Source organism: Euprymna scolopes, chromosome 5 (genome assembly GCF_053919585.1).
Source record: "Euprymna scolopes isolate OS-2025 chromosome 5, ASM5391958v1, whole genome shotgun sequence".
In the NCBI taxonomy this organism is placed as follows: domain Eukaryota; kingdom Metazoa; phylum Mollusca; class Cephalopoda; order Sepiida; family Sepiolidae; genus Euprymna; species Euprymna scolopes.
The window spans coordinates 2552139-2574399 of NC_136486.1; the positions used below are offsets into that span (position 1 = coordinate 2552139).

General features: G+C 27.2%; 1 protein-coding gene across 1 annotated transcript in view; it reads right to left on the reverse strand.

The window, feature by feature from the left end:
- LOC145277076 (potassium voltage-gated channel protein Shaw-like) overlaps positions 1–22261 on the reverse strand; it is a 147892-nt gene that overhangs the window by 38386 nt on the left and 87245 nt on the right. The window contains exons 2-3 of the mRNA XM_080128740.1: positions 10853–11074; positions 3497–4774 (exon numbers count right to left, since the gene is read on the reverse strand). Coding sequence (XP_079984866.1) covers positions 3497–4774; positions 10853–11074 — 1500 coding nt within the window. The remainder of the gene's footprint in view (positions 1–3496; positions 4775–10852; positions 11075–22261) is intronic.

Here is a 22261-nt window from a genome sequence, read left to right on the forward strand (position 1 = left end):
TCTGTATATATTGCTTAAAATAAATAAAAAGGTGTTTATTATTTCAAAAAAGTTCTGTATATATTGTTTTAAAAAGGTGTTAATTATTTTAAACATTACTGTGTATATTATTTAAAATAAATAAAAAGTGTTAATTATTTTTAAATAGCTCTGTGTATATTGTTTAAAATGAAATGAAAAGAGTTTATTATTAACAAAGTTCCGTATATTTTGTTTAAAATAAATATAAATGTTTATTGCTCTAAAAAGTTCTTTATATATTGTTTAAAATAAATAAAAGTGCTTACTATTTTTAAAAGTTATGTGTATATTGTGTAAGATAATAAAAAGTGTTTATTAGTTTTAAAAGTTTTCTATATATTGTTTAAAATAAATAGAATATGTTAATTATTTAAAAATAGATCTGTGTATATTGTTTAAAATAAACAAAAATGTTAATTATTTTAAAAAAGTTCTGTATATATTGTTTAAAATAACTAAAGGTGTCAATTATTTAAAAAAAGGTTCAGTGTATATTTTAAAAAATAAAAACTAAGTGTTAATTATTAAAAAAAAGTTCCCTATATATTGTTTAAAATTGATAAAATGTGTTCATTATTTAAAAAAGTTCTGTATATATTGTTTAAAATAAATAAAAAGTGGCAATTATTGTAAAAAGTAATGTATATATTGTTTAAAATGAATAAAAAGTGTTAATTATTAAAAAAGTTCTGTATATATTGTTTAAAATAAATAAAAAGTGTTAATTATTTTAAAAAGGTCTGTATATATTGTTTAAAATTAATAAAAAGTGTTAATTTTTTAGAAAAGTTATATAAATATTGTTTTATATAAATAAAAGTTTTTATTATTTTAAAAAGTTCTTTATATATTGTTTAAAATAAATAAAAAGTATTTATTATTTAAAAATGTTCACATTGTTTGTTTTTTTTAAAGAAGTTCTGCTTATTTAAAACTGTTAACTTCGGAAATACAGATATTATTGATTTGAAGAATTTGATTCCTTTCATGTAATGTAGGGACCTATTTCGCCCAACTTTTTTTTATTCGTAAAGCAAACCAATTTAAAAAAAAATTGTTTCGGTTTTATTTATTTATTTATTTATATTGTTTAAAGTATAGAAAAATAAAATGTATAAAACTATTTAAAAATAAATAAAATAAGAAAGAAGACGATCCCGTATATTATCGATTAAAATAAAACAAACTACTATCGCTTTTTGTTTATTTATTTACATAAAAATGTTGAACCTGGAAGTCGTAAAACGGAAGTCGTAAACCGGAAGATGATTTGAGATTTATGATATAATAGATTATAATAACCGATTCTTCTTCCCTCTTATCTCTCTCTTTAAAACAAAAAGAAAAGCGAAACGAACATTAGGATTTACTTTTTTCTCTCTTCAATCACAGCTCTACTGATGCCGATATCTATATAGTAAAAAGGATAGCAGCGTTCACTCTAGGCGGGTTAAACAGGATTTCCCCGTAGAATGAAGTTACATGGGATATCAAGTTCACAAACGATCCCCAGTTGCATGTATATGCCGCTTAAGAGAGATGACGACGTTAGGTTTTTTTTTTTTGCAGTTTTTGCAGAGAGGTGTCGACGTCCTCCTATCTCCTTGACGCATTAATGCAGTTGAAAAAATTATGAATCTTGGGGCTGTTGTTGTTGTTGTTGTTGTTGTTGTTGTTAATAATAATAATAATAATAATAATAATAATAATAATAATAACAACAATAACAATAACAATAATAATACAACAATAACAATAACAATAACAATAACAACAACAATAATAATAATAATAATAATAATAATAATAATAATAATAATAATAACAACGATGATGATGATGATGACGACGACGACGACAATAACAACATCAACAGCAACAACAACAACAATAATAATAATAATAATAATAATAATAATAATAATAATAATAATAAAAACATTGAAAAAGTAAAAATAAAAACAATATTATAATTATAATCTCTATCGCTAATTGATTATAAAACGTAATCTGCCTCTGTGTGTGCGTGTAAGTTTTCTATGGACCCCGAAACTGCTAGGCCGATTTATTTTAAAAATTTACACAGATATACTTTATGTGTGTGAGAGTGCTTTTAGATAGAGTTCGTATCGGAATGCCCTCGATAAGTATCGAAAATCGAAAAAATCCAATTAAAGAATGAACAAACTTAAAACCCTTATACAGCCTAACACCCAAAGTGCAGTTGAGGAGTTTTATCACCGCGCAAGCAGAAAACCCCCGCGTATAAAATCAACAGTAGGTTCTTTGATAAGACATGGACGTATTCGAAATGAATGCTTTTGTTTAGCACACAATTTAAGCATGATACTTGACTTTTGGATTTTATACTTAAATTCGAGCTATTATATAAAAATAATTTTATAAAATCAACAGTAGATTCTCTACAGTGTAATGTAGATTACAATGTATTGTAGAATAAGTTACTGCGATGAGGCACGTGAAAGTTCCTCCTCAGACACCGCGGAGGATCTCTGACTGGAGTAGGCAATCAATCGATTTTATTGAAAAATGGGGGAAATTACTAATTTTCATGACAATAAAAGAATTAGAAGTGTGGAATTTCGCTCATCATCCGATTCCGGGCAACGTCGGGTCTCCCTGCTAGTAATATATAATAATTATTACAATAATTAAAATGTATATAGCCATAATGACAGTAATAAGTCCAAGGCATAAAAAGGCCTTAAATACTCCAAAAGATAAATATCGATGGTTTTTGAATAAGGCAGATTTAATTGGATTTTTGGATAATTGCTGACTATTAAAAAGCCACTAAACTTTCGGAAACTCATAAGAAAAATTCATGTTCTTCTGAAACTTTCCAATGCGAAATTGGATATAAATATTTTTGTATTATATAAGATATTATAAATCGTTATGTATTATAACATTAGTTCGAAAAAAGTGCATGTTTTTCGATAAAATATTATTAATTTAAATTCAGTTATCAAAAAGCTTAAATGCCACAATCCAAAAGAGTTGATATGCTGTAAATATGATATGTGGAAAATAGAAATTATCCTATGCGGGTTTAATCGACTTTCTCCAAAGGTGAAAATTCCATAGCAGTATGAAATTCACAAACGGTCCCCAGTCGCATGTAAATCCCCGTTAAAATAGATGGTTAGGTTTTTGCAACAGCGTCTGGAATTCCCAAATTGGTCACCCATCTAGTACTGGCCAGGCTCAACGTTGCTTAACTTTGATGATCTAACAAAAACCGGTGTGTCAACGTGATTATGCCATATATATAAAGAAGTTGATATGCCGCAAAATAGATACAAATAAAAAGAACAAAATTTTTCCTATTCGATAAAAAATAAAATGAGACTTAAAAGGCAATATTCACTGGAAACTTCATTGCAAAGCTTCATAAATACTGTGATGCAAGCAGAAACAATAATGCTTATGCATAGACAAGTATCATACTTACCTTATCATCTTCCGATCCGAGTGGAGTTCCTGGGATATCTGGAAACGCATCCGATGCTGTTTCAGACACTGTCTCTGATATGGTTTTGATTCTATCACCAGTCGCTTGCAAGTCGTCAGCGACAGCCAAGCTTTTGCTCTCATTCAAGGAGACATCGATATGTTTCACGTCCCTGGCAGTGAAAGAAACCCGATTTGATTTGATTACCGGTTCCTCTTCAGACCAAACTGGTGAGCCGACTGTGCCTCGGTTTGAAGAACTTTGGTCAGAACTCCCAGAAAAATAACCGCTGCTTTGGGGTCGAGGGCGCGGTTGGGTGATGCTAAGTTGCTTGGATTTTAGTTGAATTTGCTGGTCCGAATCATCAGGCGGTTTGGGTTCCAATTCAGTTTTCGTCATATGACTGATCGGACTGTCTGCGTCAGGGTCCATTTTGCTTGATGTCTTACTTCGTCGTGACATCTTCTTTTTCAATTCATTTCGTTTCTCGTGCGGCAGTCGAATGCGCGACTGGGCATGTGAGTAATACAGAGTGAAATTGTTGACGACAATAGGCACGGTGAAGGCAACAGTAAGCACTCCGCACAAGGCGCAAATTGACCCAACGAGGTAACCGAATTCCGTTTTCGGAACCTTGTCCCCGTAACCAACTGTCGTCATGGTCACTAGAGCCCACCAGAAACCGATGGGGATGCTGGAGAACGTCTCTTCTTCGACATGGTAGATTACGCAGGCGAATATCAACACCCCCGTAAAGAGGAAGATGACGAGCAGGAAAAGTTCGCGAGTGCTCACCTTTATCGTGTAGGCGAGGATTTTAAAGGCGCTGTAGTGTTTCATTAGCTTAAAAATCCGGAGGATGCGGACGATTCGCATGACGATGAAGATCTTAAGTAGCGTACCAATGTCGCCGAAGCTCTGCAAGGTGATCGATATGAAGTGCGGCAGGAGGCACATGACGTCAATGATGTTAAGAAAAGAACGAAGGAACTCCAGCTTCCTCGGAGTGACGCTGAAGCGAAGCACAAATTCCAGCGAGAAGTAAGCGACACAGATGTAGTCGACGTACACCATCGCTTGATGAGGGACTGTGTTCTTTTTGGCGATTTTTTTGAAGGTCACCGTGCACACGTTACCATGGCTACTGCAAGAGCAAGTTGTCTCATTCATCTCTTTATCACTATGTTCGTCCACCGTCACACGAAACCATTCGTGGGTTTCCAAACAATAGACTCCGATAGAAAGAAAGACAAAGCACATTGAAATGATTGCCTGGATCTAGATATTAAAGAGAAAGAAAAGAAAATCGGCTTTATAGCTACAGTTATGTAGATACAGTTGTTAAAACGTAAAACATATAACAAACAAGAGAGCAGAGAATAATTCAATCCACCTCCACCCCTGTAAAACACTCATCGTCTTGAGGAGGCTCCATATTTTGACAAGCTTCTGGGCTTGACCTTTACTCCTGATCTAAAATGGAACACGTACATCAAATTCGTTGCCAAGGCCACTGAAAAAATAGTGGAATTCTTGTATCGATACAGTAGATATATACCTGCTGATGCAATTCTCTACCTATATAAGAGCCAAGTACGTCTAAGCATGGAGTATTGTTACCACATCTGGGTAGGAGCTGCTAGAAAGTACATATCCTGCCTTGATAGAGTTCAGAATAGACTTCGTAGCCTCGTAGGGGATGCTCTTTTCTCTTCCTTGCAACCCCTTTCTCACAGAAGAGACGTTGCGAGTCTGTCTCTACGTTCTCGTTATTTTCATGGCAAGTGCTCGCCTGAGATCCAATCTGTGGTTCCCCCTCGCCAAACTTTCACGAGAAACACTCGTCTAGCTGAAAACACTATCAATAATTTCCCCCACTCTTTATCTGTGCCTAAACCTAAACGTAGATTCCATGAACAAAGTTTCTTTCTTAGAACTGCACCTCTTTTGGAACTCTCTTTCTTTTTACCTGTTTTCCAGCTGACTACAATATGGTCGTCTTCAAGTCCAACGTAAACAAGTTCTTGATAAGACGTTCCCCTTAAGTAATCCAAATTACTAAATGTACACTTCTAACGATTACTATCATATTGTCCGTTTGACTACTGTACATTCTTTACCCTTTATCCTCGAGTGTCATCTGGGCCTTGATAAGTGGTGATTCCTTAGTAAAAAAAACTAGCTACAACCACTATCAACAACGTCCCTTACTTTTTATCTGTGCCGAAAATTATAAGAAAATTCCATGTGTCAATAGGTAACGACCCTACGTATATATTATGTATATATATATATATATATATATATATATATATATATATAAATATAGTATCTATCTATCTATCTATCTATCTATCTATCTATCTAGAAAAATGAAAATTTATGTGTATGTGTGTGTTTGTGTCTGCTGCCCTACCAAATAATTCTGTCAATTTTCGGTAATTTTAATCAGTTTTTGGGCAAAAATTTGGCTGGCAAAAGGTCAAAGTTTACATAGTTGACCTTTGCAAACTCTACTAAACTCCTCCACCAATTTTGGGTCTAAACACTTGAACTTTTAGATCGTAGGTTACTTGGCCAAACATTTTAATTTAATTTGAGCCCAAAACAATAAATGTTAAGAGGTCAAAATTGGGGTCAAATTTAAAAAGATTTTGACGTTGCGGTCTCTACCCATTTTTCACTATAGTAGTTAAAGAAATCTATAATATAGAAAGGCATTACCGTACATATTCACACTTTTAAATATATATATATGCATATAAAGTTATGAACAGTACATAAGGCCGAGCAAAGCCGGGCGGAACTGCTCTTATATATGTCAGTTACTTTTTGATCTTTCGTATCCATCTGTCCGTAGCTGAGACGTTTACGACGCTGAAGCGATAAAGACCTGCTAAGGATGAAGGATTAAACGGATGGTACCTAAAGCGTATTTTTTCATAACTTTTAAAATCATTATATATTGGAAAATACTGAACAGAGAATTGGCTCTATAATCTAGACTCCTATAAATTTGGGTTTTTGTGTATTGAAATTCATATTAAAGTCCCTTTTTTCTATTAAAAAAATACAATTTTTTTATATATGGGTCGTGGAATTGCATTCACCTGCGAAAGATCTCAGTAACTGGCATATTCTTTATAACATTCATTTTAATTAATTCCCTATTAGGTTTTTCAGTTTTTTATGGGATGATCATCATTAGTTAACTATTACGTGTAATTATGTTCATGCAGGTATTCTACATGATTTATACTTGTTTAAAAGATTTTGCGTACTAAACTCCTCCGTCTGTTTTTAGTCTACAGACTTGAAACTTAATATATATGGTATTCGAACTCATGCGAAACTTTATATTTGGGTTTTAACCGGGGAAAATCGGTGCAAAATGTGGAATTAAAGAAATGGATTTTCCCAGGTGAACGTCGAACCACGGCATTACAAATTTGCATGCGTAACCTATTGGTTACTGTTTTAATTTTTAGCCTTGCAGCAAACATGCTTTCATATCTCAGGCATTAACGTCAAAGAAAAAATAAATCGTAAGCTAAACATTTTGATTTCGATTCTCGCTGGTGGTACACGTGTCGTTTTTTTAAACTTTTAAAATCATTACTATATATTGGGTTCAATATAATATAATAATAAATACGAAATCTGCATTAATTAAAATATCATATTTAAGCTTATTTTATGACCGGGTAATGCTGGGTGGCCTGATAGTAAGAAATAAAAGCGGAAACAAAATAAAAGACGAAGATATTGTTTTAAACGGACATACACAACCCATTGTTTCAGTAAGGCAATACACAACACAACTCATTGTTTCAGTAAGGCAATACACAACACAACTCATTGCTTCAGTAAGACAATACACAACACAACTAATTTTTTCAGTAAGGCAATACACAACACAACTCATTTTTTCAGTAAGGCAATACACAACACAACTCATTTTTTCAGTAAGGCAATACACAACACAACTCATTGTTTCAGTAAGGCAATACACAACACAACTCATTTTTTCAGTAAGGCAATACACAACACAACTCATTGTTTCAGTAAGGCAATACACAACACAACTCATTGTTTCAGTAAGGAAATACACAACACAACTCATTTTTTCAGTAAGGAAATACACAACACAACTCATTTTTTCAGTAAGGCAATACACAACACAACTCATTTTTTCAGTAAGGAAATACACAACACAACTCATTTTTTCAGTAAGGAAATACACAACACAACTCATTTTTTCAGTAAGGCAATACACAACACAACTCATTTTTTCAGTAAGGCAATACACAACACAACTCATTTTTTCAGTAAGGCAATACACAACACGACTCATTTTTTCAGTAAGGCAATACACAACACAACTCATTTTTTCAGTAAGGCAATACACAACACAACTCAGTGCTTCAGTAAGGCAATACACAACACAACTCATTTTTTCAGTAAGGAAATACACAACACAACTCATTTTTTCAGTAAGGCAATACACAACACAACTCATTGTTTCAGTAAGGCAATACACAACACAACTCATTGTTTCAGTAAGGCAATACACAACACAACTCATTTTTTCAGTAAGGAAATACACAACACAACTCATTTTTTCAGTAAGGAAATACACAACACAACTCATTTTTTCAGTAAGGAAATACACAACACAACTCATTTTTTCAGTAAGGAAATACACAACACAACTCATTTTTTCAGTAAGGCAATACACAACACAACTCATTGTTTCAGTAAGGAAATACACAACACAACTCATTTTTTCAGTAAGGCAATACACAACACAACTCATTTTTTCAGTAAGGCAATACACAACACGACTCATTTTTTCAGTAAGGAAATACACAACAAAACTCATTGTTTCAGTAAGGCAATACACAACACAACTCATTTTTTCAGTAAGGAAATACACAACACAACTCATTTTTTCAGTAAGGCAATACACAACACAACTCATTTTTTGCAGTAAGGCAATACACAACACAACTCATTTTTTCAGTAAGGCAATACACAACACAACTCATTGTTTCAGTAAGGCAATACACAACACAACTCATTGTTTCAGTAAGGCAATACACAACACAACTCATATGAAATAAAGTAGAAGACTTTTTATTCACTTTATTCATTCGTGTATCATGGTATTAATCTTCCCCTAGAGGGGAGATGATGCAGCACAATGATGGGATAGAAAGGTGAGCGCACTAGAATGCCTGAATAGTCACGCCGATATTTGCTGATATGGGTGCTTCAGGCAATTGATGATCACCCAACCTTTTCCAAAGACAAAAATGAAGTATAGAACAGTGCGCATACTAGAACTGCATCGAACAATACTGAAGAGAGCATGGAAAGTGCTTTCACAGAAAATACGTTGCAAACCTTTTTCTGCTCTATCGTTATTTTCTATGGCAAGTGCTTGACTGAACTCCAATCTATGGTTCCCTCTTGCCAAACTTTTACAAAAAACACCCGACTAGCTATAACCACTATAACTAGGAAGGAGTTTACACACAGTTTTCGTTGGACTGATTGTCGATGACGTATCTTCAACTGACAGGAATTGTCAAGACGATTCTTGGCACTTCCTCTCTCATGTATCATTAACGATCCCAACTAAAGAAATCAAGGAAATGAATGTCACCTACTGTCACATCGGTTGATTCATGAATCGCATTGAAATCATCTTCTCACACCTGCCGCTCGACTTGAAGTATCGTAATTCCTATTTTAATTATTTTATTAATGCCTATGACGAACGTACTTTCACTGGTGTGCCCCTATTTTCTTGCCACACCACGAAGGCAGAATTAAAGGTCGTTTTTTAATGTGAAGAAAATGTAGCACCACTAAAAAAAGTTCAGTTTAGTTTAGTACAAAAATAAAAATTGTGTTAATCTACAAGAATTTCTACTTCATTGAACGAACACAGAAACGTGTAGTAGTAGAACAGATACTACAGATACTAAAATTCATCTCACATAGTGGGGTTCTGTATAACACATACACATGTGTCTTCTAGTGATCAGGTTGTACGAGAGTGTATATACGTGTCACAATCATCTCTATGACGTGAATATTTGAATCTGCCCATTGATCGTCTAATGATAGTTTAAGCAGGACATTTAATAATTATAACATTAAGGAAAAAATAACAGTCTCTGGGGTTTTCTAATCCAGCTCCCATTTCCCACCTCTCGGGAGCTGGTACCCCCTTCCCCCCCTCCCTCCATCTCCACATTAAAAAACGGCCTTGTGCCTAATTTGCTACGTGGGGAACCAAATAAATACAACAGTCTCACTGGTTTTATATCGGTTAATGAAGGAACATACCTGGTCCATCTTTAGTCTTGATTTGACGGATGGAGATTCGTACAACTCAAAGTGTCAGTGGTATTTACAGCAGCTTTATTCCGGATGTTCCCCTCCCCCTTTGTTTTACTCCGGATGTTTCCCCTTATTGGAAAGTTGTAACGCTGGTCCTAGATTCTTACTACTGACATTTTCCCTTGCTCGAAGGCATTATACGGCATAATCATGTTGACACATTGGTTTCCGTCAGATCACCAACGTTAAGCAACGTTGAGCCTGGTTATTACTAAAATGGGTGACCAATTTGGGAATTCCAGGCGCTGTATTAGTATGTAGGAAGACATCGACACCTCCCTGCAAGAGTTGCAAAAACCTAACGTCGTCATCTCCCCTAACGAGATATACAAGCGACTGGGGACCGCTCGTGAATTTCATACTCTTATGAAACTTCCTCCTTTGGAGGAAGCCAGTTGAACCCGAATAGGGTTAGTGCCAACCGACACTCGGAAGCATTACTGTCCACTGTCGCCTTTATCCCTCTCTCCGACCGCGTCTGCTCCCTCTGACTCTCAATTCTTGACTACTGATACGTGTCTTTCAAGCAAGTTAGTATATGATATCAGCTGCTATTTTTACATCTCATTATTCTAAGCTTTCAACTAAATCGTTATAACATTATTAAATTACATTCCTAAAGTAATGTAAATAAATATTAATTCCAAATATTCTGATTCTTCTAAAACATATTTCAGCTGACAAAACTTTTGTCTTGAATAATCATAATAATCGTCGACTAGCACATCTTCAGCGTTGCTGCAACATGCTAAGATAATACTACAGTATTTCGCAACATGCTAAGATAATACTACAGTATTTCGCATCTGAAACTCTGCCAGAACTCCCGGTATCAAATATAACGCATTCTCTGAATATGTCCAACATTCGGATCATCACAAGCCCGTTTAAAAGCAAAAAAAAAAAAAATGTAAAAGCAAATTTAAAAACAAATTCAATTCTTACTTTGGCACCAATTGATGAATCCGGTTCCTCCATAAACTGACAAACCTTGTGTATAATACGTTCTCTTTTACTTCGTTTTTCCTCCGTCATATCCCAGGTTGTTTCATTCGTGAAATTATCATCTAACGCCATTAACATTTCTCGGTTGTCTTTAAATTTACTGTAATCTCCCCAGCAACAGGGTTCAATATCCAATTCCGTTAGGCCCCAAAATTCAAGTTCCTGAAAAGACAACACACACAGTATGAGTAAAAAAAAAAAAAAATAACCGTCAAGTCAAAATATTTTTGTTCGAATAATAAAACCTATATAAAATTTTCCCTAGACATTTTTTTGCTTGTAAACTTCTGGGTCAGTCTGGCTTAACATTTTGTATGAACTGTTGTTATGATAAAGTGCATGAATGGAATATTATGACATCGGTTTGAAGCACATTTAAGGATTAAGAGGGATTAGTATTTCATGGAAAATCTGCACAAATTCAACCATAAATTTGGCATAAAGTAATCATTCGAAATCAACAGACTATAAACATTTGACAATTTATAATGGGCTAAAAACGTGAAGTGCTCTCGAACGTCATCATCCATGCTTCTAATGTGATCTCGAACGACATCCACGTCTCTAATGTGATCGTCTCTCTAACATGCTCTTTCTCTTTTTATAGCCTTTCTTTTGTACCGGTGACATCATTTCGCCTTTTCTATGTATTTGTGCTCTGTTAGAGGAGTTATCATCATCGTCATCATCAGAGAGAGCTCAATGACAACAATCAGTGTTGTTTTCTGGAGTCCGGGTCACAAGTGTCATCAGAGTAGTAGTAGTAGTAGTAGCAGCAGTAGTACATGATCACGTTGACACCGAAGTTAAGTGATGTGTCTGGTCAGTTTTAAACTAGTGACCACTTGGGAAGGTATCTCTATATACTCTCCGTTTATCTCGGCATTGTTTCTACTCATTCTGAATTTCTCCTTGCCACTGGAATCAAACAATGCTGGTTCAGGGGATGTAGTTAAGAGTCATGCAACTCTTCCTTCACAATAATACGTGCAGTCAAGATGTATCCATTGTCTCTCAAGCATAAAAAGTAGTATAATTCTGATGCCTGGCATTCCAATGATATTCTATTCAAATTTGGTTCACTTCTGTGCATGAGTATTGAGACTCTAAGCATCATCATAATTAGTTGTAACATTCATAGGAAACATGAACTGAAACAAATACATTGAGGGTATTGACAAGGCTGCTGCAAAGAAGGCGATCTCCCTCTACCGCGTGAGAAAATTACAACAAAATGCATCCTATATCTTTAAAAAATCACAATTTCCGTTCAGAGATGAGATTTCCCTATGAATTGATCAATGGGGGGGTAGCACATTAGTCTTAAATCGTATAGTAAACTGAGCTGAGCATTAAAAGTAGTACAATTAATGTTGGATATCATGGCCCGGGCAACGTCGGATGTCCCAGATAAAGGTGTATGTGTCAGACAATCGAACTGGCGACAAGGTTAAGAGAATAACAAATTATTTCGATAAGAAAAAAATGTCGTTAGAATAGAAATAAAAAAAAATGTCGTTAGAATAGAAATAAAAAAAAATGTCGTTAGAATAGAAATAAAAAAAATGTCGTTAGAATAGAAATAAAAAAAATGTCGTTAGAATAGAAATAAAAAAAATGTCGTTAGAATAGAAATAAAAAAAATGTCGTTAGAATAGAAATAAAAAAAATGTCGTTAGAATAGAAATATAAAAAAATGTCGTTAGAATAGAAATAAAAAAATGTTGTTAGAATAGAAATAAAAAAAATGTCGTTAGAATAGAAATAAAAAAAATGTTGTTAGAATAGAAATAAAAAAAATGTTGTTAGAATAGAAATAAAAAAAATGTTGTTAGAATAGAAATAAAAAAAATGTTGTTAGAATAGAAATATAAAAAAATGTCGTTAGAATAGAAATAAAAAAATGTTGTTAGAATAGAAATAAAAAAAATGTCGTTAGAATAGAAATAAAAAAAATGTCGTTAGAATAGAAATAAAAAAAATGTTGTTAGAATAGAAATATAAAAAAATGTCGTTAGAATAGAAATAAAAAAAATGTTGTTAGAATAGAAATAAAAAAAAATGTCGTTAGAATAGAAATAAAAAAAAATGTCGTTAGAATAGAAATAAAAAAAATGTCGTTAGAATAGAAATAAAAAAAATGTCGTTAGAATAGAAATAAAAAAAATGTTGTTAGAATAGAAATAAAAAAAATGTTGTTAGAATAGAAATAAAAAAAATGTCGTTAGAATAGAAATAAAAAAAATGTTGTTAGAATAGAAATAAAAAAAATGTTGTTAGAATAGAAATAAAAAAAATGTCGTTAGAATAGAAATAAAAAAAATGTTGTTAGAATAGAAATATAAAAAAATGTCGTTAGAATAGAAATAAAAAAATGTTGTTAGAATAGAAATAAAAAAATGTTGTTAGAATAGAAATAACAAAAATGTCGTTAGAATAGAAATAAAAAAAATGTCGTTAGAATAGAAATATAAAAAAATGTCGTTCGAATAGAAATAAAAAAAATGTTGTTAGAATAGAAATAAAAAAAAATGTCGTTAGAATAGACATGAAAAAAATGTCGTTAGAATAGAAATAAAAAAAATGTCGTTAGAATAGAAATAAAAAAAATGTCGTTAGAATAGAAATAAAAAAAATGTTGTTAGAATAGAAATAAAAAAAATGTTGTTAGAATAGAAATAAAAAAAATGTCGTTAGAATAGAAATAAAAAAATGACGTTAGAATAGAAATAAAAAAAATGTTGTTAGAATAGAAATAAAAAAAATGTCGTTAGAATAGAAATAAAAAAAATGTCGTTAGAATAGAAATAAAAAAAATGTCGTTAGAATAGAAATTAAAAAAAATGTCGTTAGAATAGAAATAAAAACAATGTCGTTAGAATAGAAATAAAAAAATGTCGTTAGAATAGAAATAAAAAAAAATGTCGTTAGAATAGAAATAAAAAAAAGTCGTTAGAATAGAAATAAAAAAAATGTTAGAATAGAAATATAAAACAATGTCGTTAGAATAGAAATAAAAAAAAATGTTGTTAGAATAGAAATAAAAAAAATGTCGTTAGAATAGAAATAAAAAAAATGTTGTTAGAATAGAAACAAAAAAAAATGTCGTTAGAATAGAAATAAAAAAAATGTCGTTAGAATAGAAATAAAAAAATGTCGTTAGAATAGAAATATAAAAAAATGTTGTTAGAAATAAAAAAAAAAATGTCGTTAGAATAGAAATAAAAAAAATGTCGTTAGAATAGAAATAAAAAAAATGTCGTTAGAATAGAAATAAAAAAAAATGTCGTTAGAATAGAAATAAAAAAAATGTTGTTAGAATAGAAATAAAAAAATGTTGTTAGAATAGAAATAAAAAAATGTTGTTAGAATAGAAATAAAAAAAATGTTGTTAGAATAGAAATAAAAATGTCGTTAGAATAGAAATAAAAAAAATGTCGTTAGAATAGAAATAAAAAAAATGTCGTTAGAATAGAAATAAAAAAAAATGTCGTTAGAATAGAAATAAAAAAAAATGTCGTTAGAATAGAAATAAAAAAATGTTGTTAGAATAGAAATAAAAAAATGTCGTTAGAATAGAAATAAAAAAAATTTCGTTGGAATAAAAATAAAAAAAATGTTGTTAGAATCGAAAAAAAAAAAATGTCGTTAGAATAGAAATAAAAAAAATGTCGTTAGAATAGAAATAAAAAAATGTTGTTAGAATAGAAATATAAAAAAATGTTGTTAGAATAGAAATAAAAAAAATGTTGTTAGAATAGAAATAAAAAAAATGTTGTTAGAATAGAAATAAAAAAATGTTGTGAAAATAGAAATAAAAAAATGTTGTTAGAATAGAAATAAAAAAATGTTGTTAGAATAGAAATAAAAAAATGTTGTTAGAATAGAAATAAAAAAAATGTCGTTAGAATAGAAATAAAAAAAAATGTCGTTAGAATAAAAATAAAAAAAATGTTGTTAAAATAGAAATAAAAAAATGTTGTTAGAATAGAAATAAAAAAATGTTGTTAGAATAGAAATAAAAAAAATGTTGTTAGAATAGAAATAAAAAAATGTCGTTAGAAGAGAAATAAAAAAATGTCGTTAGAATAGAAATAAAAAAAATGTCGTTAGAATAGAAATAAAAAAATGTTGTTAGAATAGAAATAAAAAAAATGTCGTTAGAATAGAAATAAAAAAATATTGTTAGAATAGAAATAAAAAATGTCGTTAGAATAGAAATAAAAAATGTTGTTAGAATAGAAATAAAAAAAATGTCGTTAGAATAGAAATAAAAAAAATGTTGTTAGAATAGAAATAAAAAAATGTTGTTAGAATTGAAATAAAAAAATGTTGTTAGAATAGAAATATAAAAAAATGTCGTTAGAATAGAAATAAAAAAATGTTGTTAGAATAGAAATAAAAAAAATGTCGTTAGAATAGAAATAAAAAAAATGTCGTTAGAATAGAAATAAAAAAAATGTTGTTAGAATAGAAATATAAAAAATGTCGTTAGAATAGAAATAAAAAAAATGTTGTTAGAATAGAAATAAAAAAAAATGTCGTTAGAATAGAAATAAAAAAAAATGTCGTTAGAATAGAAATAAAAAAAATGTCGTTAGAATAGAAATAAAAAAAATGTCGTTAGAATAGAAATAAAAAAAATGTTGTTAGAATAGAAATAAAAAAAATGTTGTAAGAATAGAAATAAAAAAAATGTCGTTAGAATAGAAATAAAAAAAATGTTGTTAGAATAGAAATAAAAAAAATGTTGTTAGAATAGAAATAAAAAAAATGTCGTTAGAATATAAATAAAAAAAATGTCGTTAGAATAGAAATAAAAAAAATGTTGTTAGAATAGAAATATAAAAAAATGTCGTTAGAATAGAAATAAAACAATGTTGTTAGAATAGAAATAAAAAAAATGTCGTTAGAATAGAAATAAAAAAAATGTCGTTAGAATAGAAATAAAAAAAATGTTGTTAGAATAGAAATATAAAAAAATGTCGTTAGAATAGAAATAAAAAAAATGTTGTTAGAATAGAAATAAAAAAAAATGTCGTTAGAATAGAAATAAAAAAAAATGTCGTTAGAATAGAAATAAAAAAAATGTCGTTAGAATAGAAATAAAAAAAATGTCGTTAGAATAGAAATAAAATAAATGTCGTTAGAATAGAAATATAAAAAAATGTCGTTAGAATAGAAATAAAAAAAATGTTGTTAGAATAGAAATATAAAAAAATGTCGTTAGAATAGAAATAAAAAAATGTTGTTAGAATAGAAATAAAAAAAATGTCGTTAGAATAGAAATAAAAAAAATGTCGTTAGAATAGAAATAAAAAAAATGTTGTTAGAATAGAAATATAAAAAAATGTCGTTAGAATAGAAATAAAAAAAATGTTGTTAGAATAGAAATAAAAAAAAATGTCGTTAGAATAGAAATAAAAAAAATGTCGTTAGAATAGAAATAAAAAAAATGTTGTTAGAATAGAAATCAAAAAAATGTTGTTAGAATAGAAATAAAAAAATGTCGTTAGAATAGAAATAAAAAAAATGTTGTTAGAATAGAAATAAAAAAAATGTTGTTAGAATAGAAATAAAAAAAATGTCGTTAGAATAGAAATAAAAAAAATGTCGTTAGAATAGAAATAAAAAAAATGTCGTTAGAATAGAAATAAAAAAAATGTCGTTAGAATAGACATTAAAAAAAATGTCGTTAGAATAGAAATAAAAAAAATGTCGTTAGAATAGAAATAAAAAAATGTCGTTAGAATAGAAATAAAAAAAAATGTCGTTAGAATAGAAATAAAAAAAATGTCGTTAGAATAGAAATAAAAAAAATGTTGTTAGAATAGAAATATAAAACAATGTCGTTAGAATAGCAATAAAAAAAAATGTTGTTAGAATAGAAATAAAAAAAATGTCGTTAGAATAGAAATAAAAAAAATGTTGTTAGAATAAAAACAAAAAAAATGTCGTTAGAATAGAAATAAAAAAAAATGTCGTTAGAATAGAAATAAAAAAATGTCGTTAGAATAGAAATATAAAAAAATGTTGTTAGAAAAGAAAAAAAAAAATGTCGTTAGAATAGAAATAAAAAAAATGTCGTTAGAATAGAAATAAAAAAAATGTCGTTAGAATAGAAATAAAAAAAATGTCGTTAGAATAGAAATAAAAAAAATGTCGTTAGAATAGAAATAAAACAATGTCGTTAGAATAGAAATAAAAAAAATGTCGTAAGAATAGAAATAAAAAAAATGTCGTTAGAATAGAAATAAAAAAAATGTCGTTAGAATAGAAATAAAAAAATGTCGTTAGAATAGAAATAAAAAAAAATGTCGTTAGAATAGAAATAAAAAAAATGTCGTTAGAATAGAAATAAAAAAAAATGTCGTTAGAATAGAAATAAAAAAATGTTGCTAGAATAGAAATAAAAAATGTCGTTAGAATAGAAATAAAAAAAATGTTGTTAGAATAGAAATAAAAAAAATGTTGTTAGAATAGAAATAAAAAAATGTTGTTAGAATAGAAATAAAAAAAATGTCGTTAGAATAGAAATAAAAAAAAATGTTGTAAGAATAGAAATAAAAAAAATGTCGTTAGAATAGAAATAAAAAAAAATGTCGTTAGAATAGAAATAAAAAAAATGTTGTTAGAATAGAAATAAAAAAAATGTCGTTAGAATAGAAATAAAAAAATGTTGTTAGAATAGAAATATAAAAAAATGTTGTTAGAATAGAAATAAAAAAAATGTTGTTAGAATAGAAATAAAAAAAAGGTTGTTAGAATAGAAATAAAAAAATGTTGTTAGAATAGAAATAAAAAAATGTTGTTAGAATAGAAATAAAAAAATGTTGTTAGAATAGAAATAAAAAAATGTTGTTAGAATAGAAATAAAAAAAATGTCGTTAGAATAGAACTAAAAAAAAATGTCGTTAGAATAGAAATAAAAAAAATGTTGTTAGAATAGAAATAAAAAAATGTTGTTAGAATAGAAATAAAAAAATGTTGTTAGAATAGAAATAAAAAAAATGTCGTTAGAATAGAAATAAAAAAATGTCGTTAGAATAGAAATAAAAAAAATGTCGTTAGAATAGAAATAAAAAAATGTTCTTAGAATAGAAATAAAAAAAATGTCGTTAGAATAGAAATAAAAAAATATTGTTAGAATAGAAATAAAAAAATGTCGTTAGAATAGAAATAAAAAAATGTTGTTAGAATAGAAATAAAAAAAATGTCGTTAGAATAGAAATAAAAAAAAACTGTCGTTAGAATAGAAATAAAAAAAATGTCGTTAGAATAGAAATAAAAAAATGTTGTTAGAATGGAAATAAAAAAATGTCGTTAGAATAGAAATAAAAAAAATGTTGTTAGAATAGAAATATAAAAAAATGTTGTTAGAATAGAAATAAAAAAAAACTGTCGTTAGAATGGAAATAAAAAAATTGTCGTTAGAATAGAAATAAAAAAATGTTGTTAGAATAGAAATAAAAAAAATGTCGTTAGAATAGAAATAAAAAAAATGTCGTTAGAATAGAAATAAAAAAAAATGTCGTTAGAATAGAAATAAAAAAATGTTGTTGGAATAGAAATAAAAAAAATGTCGTTAGAATAGAAATAAAAAAAATGTCGTTAGAATAGAAATAAAAAAAAATTGTTAGAATAGAAATATAAAAAATTTCGTTAGAATAGAAATAAAAAAAATGTCGTTAGAATAGAAATAAAAAAAATGTCGTTAGAATAGAAATAAAAAAATTGTTGTTAGAATAGAAATAAAAAAAATGTTGTTAGAATAGAAATATAAAAAAATGTCGTTAGAATAGAAATAAAAAAAATGTTGTTAGAATAGAAATAAAAAAAAATGTCGTTAGAATAGAAATAAAAAAATGTTGTTAGAATAGAAATAAAAAAATGTTGTTAGAATAGAAATAAAAAAATGTTGTTAGAATAGAAATAAAAAAATGTTGTTAGAATAGAAATAAAAAAAATGTCGTTAGAATAGAAATAAAAAAAATGTTGTTAGAATAGAAATAAAAAAAATGTTGTTAGAATAGAAATATAAAAAATGTCGTTAGAATAGAAATAAAAAAAATGTCGTTAGAATAGAAATAAAAAAAATGTCGTTAGAATAGAAATAAAAAAAATGTCGTTAGAATAGACATTAAAAAAAATGTCGTTAGAATAGAAATAAAAAAAATGTCGTTAGAATAGAAATAAAAAAATGTCGTTAGAATAGAAATAAAAAAAAATGTCGTTAGAATAGAAATAAAAAAAATGTCGTTAGAATAGAAATAAAAAAAATGTTGTTAGAATAGAAATATTAAACAATGTCGTTAGAATAGCAATAAAAAAAAATGTTGTTAGAATAGAAATAAAAAAAATGTCGTTAGAATAGAAATAAAAAAAATGTTGTTAGAATAGAAACAAAAAAAATGTCGTTAGAATAGAAATAAAAAAAAATGTCGTTAGAATAGAAATAAAAAAATGTCGTTAGAATAGAAATATAAAAAAATGTTGTTAGAAAAGAAAAAAAAAAAATGTCGTTAGAATAGAAATAAAAAAAAATGTCGTTAGAATAGAAATAAAAAAAATGTCGTTAGAATAGAAATAAAAAAAAATGTCGTTAGAATAGAAATAAAAAAAATGTCGTTAGAATAGAAATAAAACAATGTCGTTAGAATAGAAATAAAAAAAATGTCGTAAGAATAGAAATAAAAAAAATGTCGTTAGAATAGAAATAAAAAAAATGTCGTTAGAATAGAAATAAAAAAAATGTCGTTAGAATAGAAATAAAAAAAAATGTCGTTAGAATAGAAATAAAAAAAATGTCGTTAGAATAGAAATAAAAAAAAATGTCGTTAGAATAGAAATAAAAAAATGTTGCTAGAATAGAAATAAAAAATGTCGTTAGAATAGAAATAAAAAAAATGTTGTTAGAATAGAAATAAAAAAAATGTTGTTAGAATAGAAATAAAAAAATGTTGTTAGAATAGAAATAAAAAAAATGTCGTTAGAATAGAAATAAAAAAAATGTTGTAAGAATAGAAATAAAAAAATTGTCGTTAGAATAGAAAAAAAAATGTCGTTAGAATAGAAATAAAAAATGTTGTTAGAATAGAAATAAAAAAAATGTCGTTAGAATAGAAATAAAAAAAATGTTGTTAGAATAGAAATATAAAAAAATGTTGTTAGAATAGAAATAAAAAAAATGTTGTTAGAATAGAAATAAAAAAAATGTTGTTAGAATAGAAATAAAAAAATGTTGTTAGAATAGAAATAAAAAAATGTTGTTAGAATAGAAATAAAAAAATGTTGTTAGAATAGAAATAAAAAAATGTTGTTAGAATAGAAATAAAAAAAATGTCGTTAGAATAGAACTAAAAAAAAATGTCGTTAGAATAGAAATAAAAAAAATGTTGTTAGAATAGAAATAAAAAAATGTTGTTAGAATAGAAATAAAAAAATGTTGTTAGAATAGAAATAAAAAAAATGTTGTTAGAATAGAAATAAAAAAAATGTCGTTAGAATAGAAATAAAAAAATGTCGTTAGAATAGAAATAAAAAAAATGTCGTTAGAATAGAAATAAAAAAATGTTCTTAGAATAGAAATAAAAAAAATGTCGTTAGAATAGAAATAAAAAAATATTGTTAGAAGAGAAATAAAAAAATGTCGTTAGAATAGAAATAAAAAAATGTTGTTAGAATAGAAATAAAAAAAATGTCGTTAGAATAGAAATAAAAAAAATGTCGTTAGAATAGAAATAAAAAAATTTCGTTAGAATAGAAATAAAAAAATGTTGTTAGAATAGAAATAAAAAAAAGTCGTTAGAATAGAAATAAAAAAAAACTGTCGTTAGAATAGAAATAAAAAAATGTCGTTAGAATAGAAATATAAAAAAATGTCGTTAGAATAGAAATAAAAAAATGTCGTTAGAATAGAAATAAAAAAAATGTCGTTAGAATAGAAATAAAAAAATGTTGTTAGAATAGAAATAAAAAAATGTTGTTAGAATAGAAATAAAAAAATGTTGTTAGAATAGAAATAAAAAAATGTTGTTAGAATAGAAATAAAAAAAACCTGTCGTTAGAATAGGAATAAAAAAAATGTCGTTAGAATAGAAATATAAAAAAATGATGTTAGAATAGAAATAAAAAAATGTCGTTAGAATAGAAATAAAAAAATGTCGTTAGAATAGAAATAAAAAAAATGTCGTTAGAATAGAAATAAAAAAATGTCGTTAGAATAGAAATAAAAAAAATGTTGTTAGAATAGAAATAAAAAAAATGTCGTTAGAATAGAAATAAAAAAAATGTCGTTAGAATAGAAATTAAAAAAATGTTGTTAGAATAGACATACAAAAAATGTTGTTAGAATAGAAATAAAAAAAATGTCGTTAGAATAGAAATAAAAAAAAATGTCGTTAGAATAGAAATAAAAAAAATGTCGTTAGAATAGAAATAAAAAAAATGTCGTTGGAATAGAAATAAAAAAAATGTCGTTAGAATAGAAATAAAAAAAATGTCGTTAGAATAGAAATAAAAAAATGTTGTTAGAATAGAAATAAAAAAATGTCGTTAGAATAGAAATAAAAAAAATGTTGTTAGAATAGAAATATAAAAAAATGTCGTTAGAATAGAAATAAAAAAAAATTTCGTTAGAATAGAAATAAAAAAAATGTCGTTAGAATAGAAATAAAAAAAATGTCGTTAGAATAGAAATAAAAAAAATGTCGTTAGAATAGAAATATAAAAAAATGTCGTTAGAATAGAAATAAATAAAATGTCGTTAGAATAGAAATAAAAAAATGTTGTTAGAATAGAAATACAAAAAATGTCGTTAGAATAGAAATAAAAAAACTGTCGTTAGAATAAAAATAAAAAAAATGTCGTTAGAATAGAAATAAAAAAATGTTGTTAGAATAGAAATATAAAAAATGTCGTTAGAATAGAAATAAAAAAAATGTCGTTAGAATAGAAATAAAAAAATGTTGTTAGAATAGAAATAAAAAAAATGTCGTTAGAATAGAAATAAAAAAAATGTCGTTAGAATAGAAATAAAAAAATGTTGTTAGAATAGAAATAAAAAAAATGTTGTTAGAATAGAAATAAAAAAAATGTCGTTAGAATAGAAATATAAAAAAATGTCGTTAGAATAGAAATAAAAAAATGTCGTTAGAATAGAAATATAAAAAAATGTCGTTAGAATAGAAATAAAAAAATATTGTTAGAATAGAAATAAAAAAATGTTGTTAGAATAGAAATAAAAAAATGTTGTTAGAATAGAAATAAAAAAATGTTGTTAGAATAGAAATAAAAAAATGTTGTTGGAATAGAAATAAAAAAATGTTGTTAGAATAGAAATAAAAAAAT